The 15,901-nt window shown below is 42.1% G+C and overlaps 1 protein-coding gene across 3 annotated transcripts; it reads right to left on the reverse strand.

The window, feature by feature from the left end:
• Positions 1–6,153: 6,153 nt before the first annotated feature.
• Positions 6,154–14,686, reverse strand: LOC135607984 (probable inactive receptor kinase At5g10020). 3 transcript variants are annotated; one of them, XM_065100352.1, is made up of 4 exons: positions 13,450–14,686; positions 11,200–12,846; positions 10,865–10,955; positions 6,701–6,838 (listed from the first exon to the last, which is right to left on the reverse strand). In XM_065100352.1, exons 1-3 carry the CDS (start codon positions 14,366–14,368, stop codon positions 10,870–10,872), a joined length of 2,652 nt encoding a protein of 883 aa, XP_064956424.1. In that variant the 5' UTR covers positions 14,369–14,686; the 3' UTR covers positions 6,701–6,838; positions 10,865–10,869. The 3 variants fall into 3 exon arrangements, with proteins under 3 accessions (XP_064956423.1, XP_064956424.1, XP_064956425.1); XM_065100351.1 differs by lacking the exon at positions 10,865–10,955 and having other exon boundaries at positions 6,154–6,838; positions 13,450–14,682; XM_065100353.1 differs by lacking the exon at positions 10,865–10,955 and having other exon boundaries at positions 6,795–6,931; positions 13,450–14,685.
• Positions 14,687–15,901: the final 1,215 nt, after the last annotated feature.

Consider the following 15,901-nt stretch of genomic DNA (forward strand, 5'->3'; position numbering starts at 1 on the left):
TTCTGTATCAAGTCACACGTGCCATCACTCACGTGATTGGCTTGCTGGGCACCTATGACTAGCACCTCATCCATCTAATATCCTAGAGACCGTATATCGAGCATGGTGCTGTCAGTCCCATACGGTTTCTACTCGAGTCTCGCTCTAATCGGATTCTCCCGGAGAACTCTTTCTTTCTCAACCCGAATGACCCTAGCCAGGGATTTGTCTGAGCAAGAATACATGGGATATTCCTCTCATGACGCCAAGAGTGGATGATCCTCTATCGACACTCAATAGCCATCGTAAGGTCGACTACCACTCCCAATGACCAGCTGTACTAGATCTGGGACACCCAAACCTATAAGTCTGGTATCAAAGAGTGGAGCACTCATACAGGATATCCTTGGTGTCTCAAGTCTAAGGACCAGATACACCACTAGGACTACGGAATCACTGTCTGACAATAAGGCATCATCAACCATCCAGCATTCCGTAAGCGGATCAATCAGTGAACACATTCTCCAATAAGCACCTGTATTGTATCCCTAGTGTCCGTACACGAGCAGCTATGAGACCAACTGCATCCATCATATGGACGGGTATACAGCACACCAGTCTGTCCGGTTATCACGATGTCCCTCTCGAGTAACTTATGACCGGGATTATTTAGGATATGCGTTTAAAGGTGAATTGATCTCATTATCGTGATCTCATCACGATCCGATTCCCATTATATAAATCCAAGGACATCACAATATATATATATATATATATATATATATATATATATATATATATATATATATATATATATATATATATGCAATAGTTATAAAGTGATATATGCCAAAATATAATAAGCAAAAAGATTCTGTATCAAGTCACACGTGCCATCACTCATGTGATTGGCTTGTTGGGCACCTATGACTAGCATTAATGACCCAGGAATTTCACCTCTGAGGATAAATGCGAGACACCTGATTGTTATGGTCAAAGAGTTTACGAATCTCACTCATGCTCATGGGCATAATATAGGCTATCGCCCAACTCCTTCCCCAACTAGCTTAATAAACCACATTGTCGTCTCAACGTCCCAACCATCATTGGCACCCATGACCATCAGAATTCCTCCAATTGACATAGCACTGGCAACTCAGGATCATCCTCAACCGTGAAGTTCACCGTGCCGTCACTTTAGTGCCCTAACTTACTCGAATTAAAAACCAAATTGATGGATTCGATGGACGACTCCTTGAGGGCCCAATTACGACAAATGGACTAACGCCTATACGAGATACGTTGAGAGTTCCAACAGTCCAAGAGGGAAGGTTCAGTTGATCCCACCTCGGGCCACTCTTCGTTCACTCAGAATATCCGAGAGGACCAATCCTGATAAAATTTTGCCTCCCATCATTGGAAGCTTTTGACGATAATCCAAACCAGTAGAGCATGTTATCACCTTTCGCACTCAAATGTCTTTGTATGACACTTCGGATGCTTTGATGTATCACACATTCCCAATAATGCTAAGAGGCTCGATGCGGGAGTGGTAGAGTTGCCTGAAGCCACTTACAGTCGGCTCTTTCACTCAGCTCACAAAAGAATTTGAGCTCGACTTCCTCATGAACATATGTTTGAGACCGTCTATGGTAATGCTGCTCGAGCTCAAACAAAGGAAGGAAGAAACCCTCTTTGACTTTATTACACGGTTCACCCAAGACATGTAGGAAACCCACCCATCCCTCGTGATTCAAACTTTTATGATAGGCCTCAAGCCTACTTATTTTTTTTTATCATTGGTGGAGAGGCCATTGATGATAGTGCTCAAGATTCTCCAAAGAGCTAACCAGTACATAATTGTAGAAATAATGATTTCAAGGAGGGGATACCTCCTCGGGGCATAAGGCATATGGTCGAGCCATAATAAAAAAAAATCCGAGATCAAGAGAAGGCGTGAAAATAACTTTCAAAGAAGAAGAGACAAAGTGCCTTGATTTGAATCATGACGATGCCTTGGTGGTCTCTATGAGGATGATTAATGCTTTAGGAAAAAGAGTCATGATTGATACATATAGTTCTATTGATATACTCTATTTCAACGCTTTTCAAAAACTTGGGTTATCGGCTAACAACCTCTCCCCAATAGAGTCTTCACTGATGGGATTCACGGGTGATTTTATCTACCCTTTGGAGACCATAAGCCTACACATCACATTTGACGAGGAACCCTGCTCCAAGATAGTGATGACCAAGTTCATAGTGGTTAAAATCCTCTTAGCGTACAATGTGATTATAGGTCAACCCACTCTCAATCGACTAAATGCCATGATGACCTATTATATGGTGATGAAGTTCTCAAGGAGGACTGACGTCGGGAAATTGAAGAGCAATCCAAGGGAGTCCCGCTAGTGTTATTTGATGATAGCCTCATTTTCAAAGAAAGTTAAGTCTAAGATGCCACCACTGGATCCCCGAGATTTTGCTAAACTCCTCCCAAACTCGGAGCCAATGGAGCAGCTGATTGAAGCACCACTTGATAAGACTTGTTTTGATTGGGTTGTCAAGGCCAGAGCAGTGCTTCTTGAGATGAAGTAAGTACAACTCATCAACTTCCTCAAAAAAATATCAAGGTGTTTGTCTAGTCATCAAAAAACATGCTAAGCATAGATCCAAATGTGGCTCAGTACCACCTAAATATCTCCTCCGAGGCTCGACCTGTGAAGTAAATGCCTCGTAGATTTGCTCTCGAATGCCAACGGACAATTAGTAATGAAGTTGATCGGTTGTCGGTTGTTGAGAGTGAGGTTCGTTATCAAGGTCTAATACCCCCATTGGCTTTCGAATGTTATACTAGTCAAAAAATCTAATGAGAATTAGAGAATGTGTTGATTATACCGATCTCAACAAAGCCTATTTGAATGACAACTATCCTCTCCCTTGGATCAATCAACTAGTAGATGCCACCTTGGGTCAAGAGCTTCTTATGTTCATGAATGCATTCTCAGACTATAACTAGATTAGAATAGTATCCCAGGATCGGAAGCATATTTCCTTCATCACCGACACTTATGGTCGAGGTGTATATTACCATTTGGGTTAAAAAAATATGGGGCTAACGTACCAAAGGATGATAAATAAGATGTTTAGCACTATATATAGAGGAATGTAGAGTTATGTAGATGACATGATAGTCAAAAGTAGAATGGCTAACCTGCACTTGGCGGGCCTGATCGAGACGTTTCGAGTTTTGAAAAAATTCAACATGCATCTCAATGTATCCAAGTGTGCCTTCGAGGTTGGTTCAGGAAAATTCGTCGAGTTCATCAACTAAGTGAGGATGAATCCCTAGTTCCAGTTTGCGCTCACAAAGAAGTAACATTCTCTCTTACCTTTATTGTTTAAAAGAGGCGCCACCCACTTTAAAACCTCCCCGGGCAACTAAATGGTAGCCTCTCCTCCCTTTGCATAGCCGGAAACAAGAGGCAAAGAGGGTGCGGGTTGAGATAATGTCGACACATCAGCACTCCCCAATGAACACTATGAGATAGCGCCATGACTTGGGCGTCATATGAGAAGGTGAAATCCTCCACCACTATAGGAATGAAACTATTACCGAATGGAGGGAAAAGTAGAGCCCCACCTTGAGGGTGTCACAAGACAAACATAACACCCCTGGAACCAGGTTGAACGAGTGTTGATTAGGTCAAGGAGCATGTAGCTTAAAGTCGATCGGGATGCAATATCAGGTTCATAGGCGATCCAAGAGAGGTGCGCTCACCACTAAATCATAGTCATGAGAATTCCTCATAGACTCTTGGTCCTGAAGAGCCTTCGAGTTTTTGAGAGATGCCCCCTCTGATGTGGATGACCCGACTACCCGAAGATGTAGCATGAACCTTGATTGATTGATGACTAGAGGATCCAAAAGAACTAGTGCAAGATAAGAAAGACATCCCGACTTGAGACAAGAAAGCAAAATTGACACCGAGAGGTGGGACTCGAAGATCGACTTGCCTTGCCAAGGCTAAGCGAGAAATGCTTCTTCGAAGATGCAAAGGGGTGAGACCAGGAGCTCCTGAGATCCCAAAGTCTTTGGACTCTGAAGGCTTAGGTGAAGAATGAGTCATGTTCCTTAATATGTGAGGAATTTAAAAGCTATTAATCTCTCTCCTCCTATGATCAAGTCGGGTATCCCCTCAGGGACAAAACCTAAGAGGCTCTAATGGTGAAAAAGCTTAAATCCTGCCATGGTGGGGGAGCCTTGATATTCACTATGATGGGCAAGCTCGAAATTCACCATGGTGGAGTGAGACTTTGAGATCTGCCATGGTGGACCTTCGAGATCCGCTACAGTGAGAAAACCCAAAATTCGCTACGATAGAGTGAGGCATCGAGATGTGCTACGACAGGAAAGTTCAAAATCCACTAAGGTAGAGTGAGGCTTCAAGATCCACTACAATGGGAAAACCCAAATCTACCACGATGACCTAAGGCTTCAAGATTCGTTATAACGAGAAAGCCCAAAATCCGCCATGTTGGAGTGAGGCTTCAAGATCTGCTACAATAAAAAAGCCCAAAATTCATCATGACAAAGTAAGGTTTCGAGATTCGCTATGACGAAAAATCTCAAAATCTATCATGGTGGAGGTTTTGAGATTTGCTATAACAAGGACTTTAGGTCGGATATACTTGAGATATCAGTTGAGAAAACCCAACCCATGCCATCAGATTTGCCACGGTGAAAACTTGGGACCAAATGTACTTGATGTGTGTGAATCGTGGAATAAATGATACATAATATTTTGATAGTCAATTCCCACTTGCCAACTAATCACCCCAAGGGCGTTGACATGGAAGAAAGGGGCCTCGTCATCCTCCCCCTATTACTAATGTAGGAATGGTTATAACTTATCGGCCCCTGGGTTCATCCCCCCTTTATCGTCCTCATGTACAAAATGCTAAGGGGAGACGTTGAGACCGTTCCAGAAGGCCCCCTCAGTTGGCCAGGTATAAAAATCAACTCTTGGCATCGGCCCGAGAGACAACCTTTTGAAGGACATCACATACCCCATAAAAATTTTAGATTAACTTGAGCGTGGGAGAGATTGGGTCAAGAAACCTCTCCCAACATTGGTCTTTGTGCAGGAAATCCCCTAGAAGTCAAACCCTCACCTTGGAGCCAATGCAAATCCACTCTAGAGCAACCACAAGTCCATCTCAAAGCGATTGCAACTCCACTTCGGAGCCACCTTAGATATCTTAAGGTAGCCCAAAGGAGATCTTAGACGTCTCTACGCTTTCGAATATGGATCAAGCTAGGCTAACTCAAAGTGTGTACTTTTCCTCGACGACAACGATCTATTTAAGAAATTTTAAAATAATTTTAAATAAAAATAAGAAGATCTTTATATATTTTAAATAAATATTTATTTTGTATATCACATCAACTTTAATATATGTTTTTAGATTTTTTTAAAATAGTTTATTTGAGAGTTAAAATTGTTATTGAATGGTAACTAGGAATGCCATGCCAGCTTAGCCATGTTATTCTACGGGTGTCACCAGCATGCTATTCTCGTCGGGGCAGGCGACCGACGACTTGTCTCAGAGGCGAGTGGGCTTGATGGACGACGCGGGAACGAAAACCGACGAGGCGTTCCGGCTCCGAGACGGGGCTGGCTTCCCTCTGCTCGCCCGCGCGTTCCCCGTCGTTGCCGCGGACCGTCTGCTTGTCGAGGCGGTGCACGTCATGGCCACGCTCGGGGAGGGGCGGCTCCTCTTCTGCAGCTCCTCAACCTAGCTGATGTGCTGCCTCAACAGCCGACTGCTTGAGGAAGACGACGTGGACGAAGCCAGCAAAGGTGTGATCCGACAGTGCCACGACTCGACCGCCTGAGTCCCGGAGAAGCACCTGAAGCACATCCAGTGGGGCGCACAGCGGAGCTAATTGACGAGATCGGTTACCCTTCGAGGTTTGACTGATTCTGGTCAAAATCGGATTGTGGATTTGACCGTTGACTTTTTCTTCAACCTGTCATCACGTTATGCTTGCGGTAGACTTCCAAAACAATCAACAGCCAAAATCAGAGACATTAAGACTGAAAGACGCTTAAATATCAGTAAAATGAGAACACATCCTTTGCAACTCAACTCACGACACTCCTATCGATATCAAATCAACCAATGGATCAAGCTCTTTACATGCAGAACCCGAAAAATTGGGGATGCCAACAAATTCAAGTTATATGTACAAAAGAAGGGGAGAAAAGAAAACCTCACAATGTGATGGCGCAGAGATCTTGAAAGACCGTCTTGATGTTAGGCCTCTCATTTACAGGAAGAATACACTTAAGTGATATAGCAAGCAATTCATCCATCACCTTTGGAGCTTCCTCCAAGCCAGTGATATCTCTATCAAAGCAGTCGGTTCCTCTGCCTTCCCTGTTGCACATCTGAACCCAATCAGTGAGATCAACCGCACCGGTCTTGCCTGAGATAATATCACCAGCACTTCTTCGGGTTAGTAGTTCCATTAGGATCACCCCGAATGCATATATGTCAGCCTTGAATGATGGGAATGGCCTGCTTGCACTTTGTAGCTCGGGTGCCCGGTAACCAAGTGCTCCCAAGTTTAGTATGTGTTCAGCAGTCCCACTTTGTGTCATAAGACGATGAAGGCTGTAATCTTTCAACCTAGCGGTGAGATCTGGGCCACTCAGGAGGATATTGGTTGGTTTTAGACTTCCGTGAGCCAGGCCCTTCTCGTTATGGAGGTAAAATAAACACCGAGCCACGTCGATAGCAATTTTTAGCCTTTGGCTCACTGATAGGCGAGAGTACCTTCTAGATGTTGACTCTGCAGAAAAATGACAAGTCGATATAAGATACTCCCACTCTTGAAGAAAGATAATCTTTTGTTACCAACTAGAAGTCTCACATAAATGATCACCTGGAAAAGCAAATGTGCATACATGTTCTTTTAAAACCTAAAAAGTTTAAAGGCCAAACACCAAACAGCAATGCATAAGAGGAAAAGAATAATGATAAATTCCAGAAAAAAGGGTATAGAAATGAATGCTGAGATGGAGTAGGTCAAACTGAAAAAGGAGATAATGGGGTTCTGCTGAATAAAACAGAAACAGAAAATAAATAATTTACATGCTGAATAACAGAAAATTACACATCCTACAAGTGTCATCCTAGCTGCCATATAAAGCATTCATCATTTGCAAATGATCATTGTATAAAACAAATAACAAAATATTCTTTGATTCTAAGATTTTTTTATCCATATTTGTAGGTACCTGATGTTTTTAACTGATAGAAAGTGGATATACATAGTCCAAGACAGATAATCTAATTTATGGAAGTCTATCTTTGTACTAAATTTGTCATTGCTGTCATTGCCTTATCTATAATAGTGACAAAGAAATGTCAATAAGGAGGCTCATCTTCTAGCAAAGAGGGGCCTCAACTCTCCCAGCAACACCATACAGGAGGGAGATCACTCCCTATCTGATCCTTTTGTAATCAGCTCCCTTTGATTAATAACACTCAGTTGTTTTTCGTTAAAAAAACAATAGTGACAAAGAAAAAATTAACTGAATAAAGCATCTATAATAGCAAGTCATGTATGCTGGAAGATGTTAAGCAGTAAAAAGATCTTTAAAAAAAGAATAGAACTTGACACATAATAGTGGAGTGGGTGCTAAGGCTGTCTTGTCTCATGTGAGCGGCTCAAAACTATCCGAACGAGGTGCCTTTGCCTAGGTGCCACCTGGATGAGCACCTCAACTTGGGCACTCTCATCTCGTTCAAGCGCCTCAAACCTTTCTGGGCGAGGCACCTTTGCCTAGGTGCCACCTAGGCGAGCATCGTTGCCTAGGTACCACTTAGGCCAGCACCTCAGCTTGGGTGCTCTCACCTCGTCCAAGCACCTCAAACCTATCAAAGCGGGGCGCCTTTGCTTGAGCACCATCCCAGCGAGCACCTTAGGCTGGGAGTGACCAACCTAGCATAGGGAGCCCGATCCGCACCAAACTGGTGGTTAGACCTGAGCCTGACTAAGATTTTGGTTTGACTTAACTGACTAAGGCTAGATTTAGGGGTAGCGAGCTCGGACCACCTAGCTTGATTGGAGCCATAACCACGACTTGGTTTGGCTCAATTGACTAAGGCTGGGTTGATAATGTTGTCTCCCCACCACCCCTCGCTTTCTACGCCATGTTCCACTTCTTGCAATTACGACTAAGCCCTAATTTCACTGACAACTCTCCACATATTATTCGATGAATGCTTCTTCTTCACTAATGCATTTCCTAGTTTGACCACATTTGACCTAGGGATCTAATAGCACTGACCCACCTTTGCTCTTATGCACCTACCTCTCTTCTCTAGAGCATATCTCTGCTCTGCTCCATCTACCACCAAAGAAAGTCAGAGATGAATGACCCAAGGCCACATTCCATTGGACTCTGCCACTTTTGTTGTTCACGGCTGACTCGTCACCCCCCTCCCCTTCTCCTCAGTCTGCAACAAACTTAGTCTCCATCTATTGCAGCAAAGTTTTCTTTCCTTCTGTTGCTTCCAATATGAAGAAACTCTTTAGTTGTTATCGCCACTAGCCTCCCTATTTAGCCTGCTACTTAGCAGTTGTCACTGATGCCAACAAGCACACTCAAGTCAAGAACAATTGCCACTACCCTATTAGGCAGTAGTGTTTGTTCTATTGTTGTTTCTACAGCGACAAAAGCAACCACTTTCCATGATCTCAATAGTCTTCTAGACACTTTAGATTGCCTTTCACCTGTTAGATATGAAGCTCCTGTAATCCTGTTTGATTGATTTTTTTTTTTCTTAACAATTATCTTTATCCTTAAATATATTTTGCTATTTTTATAATTTATATATGGTGCATATCTTGCTTCCCTTGGGTCAGGCCTAGGCGACCCTGGGGATTTTGGAATATTTTGGAATCTTAGTACCTTTTAGCATCTAGCGTTTTTGACAATACTGCACATAAACAAAGATATCAATATCGTATATCCAATATCACTAACTTGGACTTCGAATATATACACCAATTATGCTTCTGCAACATGATCCAACATCACTTGTTTGTCTAAATATGAACTTATCTCTATAGGTTGTAAAGGCAGTAAATGGGACAGATATTTGGTAAGCAAGCTCATTAGACTTCATAGTTTACCAATTTCTATATCCTAAATCTAAATTATGCTTTCACATATATCTATGCAATTCCTAATGCTCTTGTTACATGTCCGTATTGAACCATTTTCAATCCTCGGATAGTCACATTCCACATTTTGCCCAAGCTTGTAAATGATACCCCATCTCACATCTGTGATATTTCTTCCATGGTTTCCAGCCTAATCTGCCCTTTAATTCTTATTCAACTAGCAATCATAATGTCAGTAACAGAAACCAAAAATTAAAACAAGTAGTTTTTCAGTGATTTAAAAAGCGCTAGGCGCCAAAAGGCGCCAAGGTCCACAAACGCCCGAGGCGCTAGGCGCTCGCTAGAGCGAAGCGAGGCGCTAAATTATAAAAATATATAATATAATTATAAAAATATATAATATAATTATTTAAAATTATCTAAATTATAAAAATATATAATATAATTATAACAATAATTTCAAATAAATAAAAATTGACAACATTAAAATCAAATTAATATATTATTAATCTATTAACAGAAAATTAATCATTTCAAAATTCAAATAAACTTAATATTAAGAGTATACTGAGCCTGATGGAGAAACGAGGAAGCAGCGACGACGAGCGACGGTAGCAGCAGCAGCGAGCGGCAGCAGCAACGGCGACAGTGGCAGCGGGAAAGGGAAAGGGAGCGGAAGGCGCGAGCAGCGGGGGCCTCGAGGGAGGCGTGAGCAGCGGGAAGGCTCGCGGGAGGGCTCGCAGGAGGCGAGAGGGCTCGCGGGAGGCGTGAGCAGCGGGAGGGCTCGAGGGAGGCGCGAGCAGCGGGAAGGCTCGCAGGAGACGCGAGCAGCGAGAGGGCTCGCGGGAGGCGCGAGTAGCGACAGCGGCGAGCAGCGGCAGCGAGCGACGAGATCGCGATCGGGATCGGGATCGGGATCGAGAGCGGCAGCAGGTTAGTGTTCGGTTAGGGTTAGGGTTGGGGTTATATCGGTTTAGTTGGTTCGATTGAACCAACTAACAACCGAACCAGGACCGAACCAGACCTAAAATTCTGGTTCGGTCGCCTTGGTTTACCCAGGCGCTCGCCCGAAGCGCCCAGCGCCTGGGCTCGGGCGAGCGCCCAGGCGGCGCCTATTTGAAGCACGCCGCCTGGGACATTAGTGAGGCGCTCGGGCCTCGCCTCGCCTCGCCCGAGCGCCTTTTGCAATCACTGGTTTTTTGCATAATAAGATAAACTCAAAGAGCATAACAATTCCTCTAATTATTCCTTTTCATCAGAAATAGACTGGGGACAACTTACTTTTTATTTGACAACAATAGTTTACTGAATCCATGTGGCAAATGTTTCTTTACAAAATGTTATGTAGACTTTAATTGATATTATTCAATGTGCAACTTAAATTGGATCAAGTAGCATTGGATTATCATATTATGATAATTTATAGAGTTATGTTCATACTGGATTAGTATACTTAACCTCGGGCATGCAGTTAAAAACTTGAGAGGATCAATAGGCACTAAAGGAAGTTTTTGACCTTAAATTATATTATTCAACGTGCAACTTAAATTGGATCAAGTAGCATTGGATTATTATATTATGATAATTTTTAGAGTTATTCTCATACTGGATCAATATGCCTAACCTCTGGTATGCATTTAAAAACTTGAGAGGATCAATAGGCACCAGGAGGAAATTTTTTACCTTAACTAGTTGACACCTTTATCAGAATAATCCACCCAAGATATGAAACACCACATTTCTGGTAGTACGCTAATATCCTTTTCTCCAGAATCTAAACACATTTAGTGCTCTCCATGTCAAGTGAAATATTTCAAGGTTTGCTTATTGATAAAAGATATGTGAATTAACTCCGGGATCTTAAAATTGAAGAACATTGGCACAAGATGAAAGGGGAAGTCCACAGAGAGAGTTAGCAAAACAACATTTTAGTTTTATCAAAGAAGAAAACAAGTCAAATAACAAGCTAGTAACTGATTGAAAAGCAGCTAAAATAGAATGAAGACAAGAGATCTTACCATAAAGATGAAGTGTCAGACAATCTCCGTTAACATAATCAGAAATAATCAATCTCTCTTGCACGCTTGAGCCCCAATAATAACCCCTCCACGGGATGATATTTGGATGTTTAATTGTTCCAATTCTCTTTGCTTCCTTAGCAAACTCTTTTTTGTTTTTGACAAGGCCAACTCTTAGCCACTTCACAGTCAAAAAATGACCACTATTGATGGTTGCTTTATAGGAAGTCCCATGACTGCTTCTACCAAGAACTTCTGCAGGGGCACGAGATAATTCTTCTACTGTAAATATCAAAGAGTTATCCAAGAAAAAGAGTTCCCCAACTAGTCGATCTGGTGAATACACATCTAACATCACTGGTTGATCTGATGCACCTAAATCAATAAAACAAGGCGAAGAACACAGTGGTGACCCTGGAGAAGACTTTTCTCCCATGTTTGCAGGAAAATTAGGTGGCATATTAACCATAGTAGATTCCAAAGTTCTCTTATCAGAATAACCATATTCAATAGCTTCTGTCAGTAACTCCTGTGCAGACACCGATCTGGTAGCAGAATCTAACAAATGATCATTTGAAAAACTCATTGAAGTAGTCACAGGATTATCTTTTGAAGACATAAACATCTTCGGACGATCAAATCTCCCAAGCTTTATTTCCATAGAAGTGGCTTGGTCATTAGATCGATTCCTTCCGCAAATTTCTTGGGACCTTATCACATACAATGTCAATAAAGCAAACAAGATTAACATGACAGCACCAATAGAGCCAACAATGGCAGCTATTCGAATACTATACTTTAGACGACGACCTCCAACATCTTCACCATTGCTTCCTGAATACATGCCATTGGGAGAAACTAGTAACGTATTTCCTGGATAAAATGAGGTGCTTGGAAACCTCTGCAAACTCGGGGGAATAGTGCCTGATAGATCATTGTAGGAAACATTGAAAACCTTCACACCTGTTTGAGGCATATCAGGTATATGACCCTCAAAATGATTGTTTGATAGGTCAAGTATTTCCAAAGAAACAAGCCTGCCTAGCTCACTGGGCAACTCTCCAGATAAGGTGTTATTGCGAAGAATGAGCAGCTTAAGTCTTTGCACATTACCAATTTCTGGAGGCAATGGACCAGATAATGAGTTATCCGACAAATCGAGAATCTCTAGATGGCTATAAGAAGGTAGAACAAGTGATTCAGTTAAATGTGAACTCTGAAGTGGAATACCTCCAGAAAATTGATTTCCCGAAAGATTCAAGCTAGTCAAGGTCAAGGATGTAAAAAATCTTGGCAAAATTGGTCCTGAGAATCTGTTTAGGCTGAGATCAATTATGGATAACCCAGGATAGTTTCCCAATGCAGCAGGAAGAGAACCAACTAAAGAATTATTTCGAATCTTTATGGATGTGAGGTTCTGAAGTTGAGATGCCTCAGGACAGTTTCCTGACAATGAATTGGAGCTTAAGTCGATCAATTCCAAAGTGTGTTCCCAACTCTGCATTGCAGACAGATCACCAGATATGTTGTTATTACTTAAATCCACTGATACAGACACCCCAATACTTGAGGGCAATACACCCCATAGCATATTAGAGGACAGATTTAGAAACCTCAAGGATGTAGAGTTAATAGTCTGGACATAACCTGAACAGGCAATAAACATGTTATTTAGTTGATCTTCGATAACAAACAGGAGTTAAATGTGCAGAAAATACTTTCTAAAGCAAAGAACGATGCTTCAGTTGAAAACTATAACTACCAAACATTGACACAGAAACTAGCATTTGCACCATGAAGCAGGATAATTTTAACCATTAAAGAGGGTATTCAGCTGACTTGTTTTATGTGACAACTATTTCCAACTTCCAAGTTCATAAAGAATTGTGAAACTGTAAAAAGAATTGTATTAACAACGTTGTGAAACAGTATTTTTGTATGATAAAAGTACTCTAAAGGCATCAAAAATGGATATTCCAAGTTTTTCAAAGAAAGAAATTCAATATATTAATGTAAGAATAGTTGAAGACAAGCAATATCCTCCATCCTGATGATTCTTGTACATGATGACTATGTATCTTTTTTTTATTTTGATATTTTCTAAGAAACATAAATATAGACAAGTTTTCTATGCTCTTACTAGCAGTGCTGATCTTGCAAAGAGGGAATCTATGGAAAAGCTCAATCAAAACTCTCAGTTCTACTAAGCTTTGCTATTTTAACTTTTGCCACATATCACAATATATTTACCTGTAAATCTATTTTCACTAAGGTCAAGTTCTGACATATGCAGTGTGCTTGAAAACAGCTCTCCTGGTATAGATCCATACAGCTTATTTCGGCCAGCTCGAAAAACATTTAAGCTGAACACTGAACCGAAAGGCGGAAGCTCCCCATTCAGCTGATTGTTGCTCACATCTAAAACCTCCAAATTCTTGAACACATGCATCACATCATTCGAAAAGAAGCCTCCACTGAGCATGTTATTGCTCAAATTCAAGTACTTGACTGTATTCCCCAAACCCGTGAGGTTTCCCGCATCAACAATGAGGTTTCCCGTAAAGCCGTTGCTGCTCAGATCTACGTAACCAATGTTTCTGAGCTCCGAAAGAAACCCGGCGATGTCGCCCCGCAAGCCATTGGATCTCAAATCCAGCACTCTGAGCTGCTGTAGATTCTGGATCCCGGTCGGAAACCCTTGCTCGAAGTTGTTCCAAGAGAGATTGAGATACTCCAACCCCCAGAGCTCAGTGATCCGGCCCGGGATGGGCCCGTAGAACTGGTTAGCTGATAGATCCAAGCGCTGCAGCGAGGACATGCCGCCGAGGCCGGGCACGAGGCGGCCGGTGAAGGCATTGCCGGCAAGACTGAGGTTCTGGAGGTGGGCGACGCGGGTGAGGGTGGAGAGCTTGAGGTCGCCGGCGAGACCGAGGCGGTCGAGCGCGAGGGCCACGACGTTTCCGTCGCCGTCGCAGGAAACGCCGTACCACGCGCCGCAGACGGTGGATCCGGGCTGCGCCTGGTTCCAGGAGCCGAGGACGCGGCCGGAAGGGTCAGAGGAGATTGCCTTCTTGAACTCGAGGAGGGACCTGGCGTCCTCGTCCGGGGCGGCGGAGGCCGCGGAGAAGAAGAGGAAGAGTAGGAGGAGGGCGCCTAGGTAGGGATCCATCTCCGAGGGTTCCTCCACTCACGGATTGGGGTAAGCAGGGGAGGAAAACCCAGCCATGGCTCGAAAAGAAGAGAAGAAAAGAATGGGGAAAACGGAGAAGAGAAAGAAGAGTTGAGAAGACCGGTGATAAAGGAGAAGGGGAGAGGGGGGGTGGAAGTCTTACATGTACAACCGTATGAATACACGGGGAAGGGAACAAACAACAAGAACAATAACAAAACACAGCTACAGACGGTGAAAGAAGCTTAGACTCAAAAAATACAAATGGAGAAAAAGATCAAACACCACAACCCCACATGATGGATTGGGGTCTGCAGTGTGCATATTGGGCCTTGCATGTGTTCCTTTCTCCTTCTCTACTTTCTTCCATCACCTAATCACTCTCTCTCTCTCTCTCTCTCTCTCTCTCTCTCTCTCTCTCTCTCTCTCTCTCTCTCTCTCTCTCTCTTGCTTTATTTAAATCTTAAAACATTGGTATTGCAAATACATCCCTCTAAAAATGTCACCATCCATCTATTACTACTAATTACTATTAAATTTTAAAAAATAAACATTTTCAATATGTCAATATTTTTTATTGCTTTCATTAATTATTTAATTCCTCATTTTTCTTAACTTTTTTGAAAGGGATATTGATCTTAGATTGAGTGTTAATGTCTTTATATCAACAATGAAGAGACAAAAGAATTCGAATGGCAAATGTACATGTTTGAGTTCTACAGGGACATATATACTAAACTTTAAATTTAGAGAGGTAATTCCAAAAATCACCTTGTTAGTATATAGATATAGAGGCATTCAACTTTGATAGAGCAGAACATATTCCTAGCAGTATGTCTACAGATTTGATTGGTTTATCTGCAAACAGTTAGGATCATCATGTTATTTTGACTTTTGAGTTGACATTTACCTCCGTTTGGAATTTAGGGTGATTGCAATGATGATCATGGACCTGTAAATGATAGGGAAGAGAGATTAGAAATAATCACCATCATGGATATAATGCTCTATGATTATGTTATATGTAATATTGATGAAAACAAGGGCAATCTCATTTATGGGGAATGTCATTAGCAAAGGTAGTAAAAGAACACTTTATTAGCTTAAATGAGATGTAATGAATGATTAGTGTGTGAGGTGCAAGCAAAGCAAGAGGTGTTCTGTGGTTGGGTTGAATGGTTAGGCTGGTCCAGCATAGCATTCTTCAAATGACAATGGTGGGATTTGGCTGGCACTGAGAGTTGCATTAGGACATTATAAATGTATGCAGAATGTCATGGCAACTCATGCAATCATTTTCTATATGAGAAAAGGTTGCATAAGGCATTATTTTTTTATAGTTAGGTCACATTCCAACTCCTCAATGGCATGATTGTGAAGAAGACTTACCTCCAACTATCCTTAAAAAACTCCAAGACACACACTGTCGGAGGAGAGGCTTCTCAGGGTGGACTCCAGCAGAGGATTCACTGCTGTTGCTTCACATCAACTATTCTTGAGTTTGCAGCGGAGAGAAAAAACACACAGCTACTG

The sequence above is a fragment of the Musa acuminata genome, chromosome BXJ2-3 (assembly GCF_036884655.1).
Source record: "Musa acuminata AAA Group cultivar baxijiao chromosome BXJ2-3, Cavendish_Baxijiao_AAA, whole genome shotgun sequence".
Taxonomy (NCBI): domain Eukaryota; kingdom Viridiplantae; phylum Streptophyta; class Magnoliopsida; order Zingiberales; family Musaceae; genus Musa; species Musa acuminata.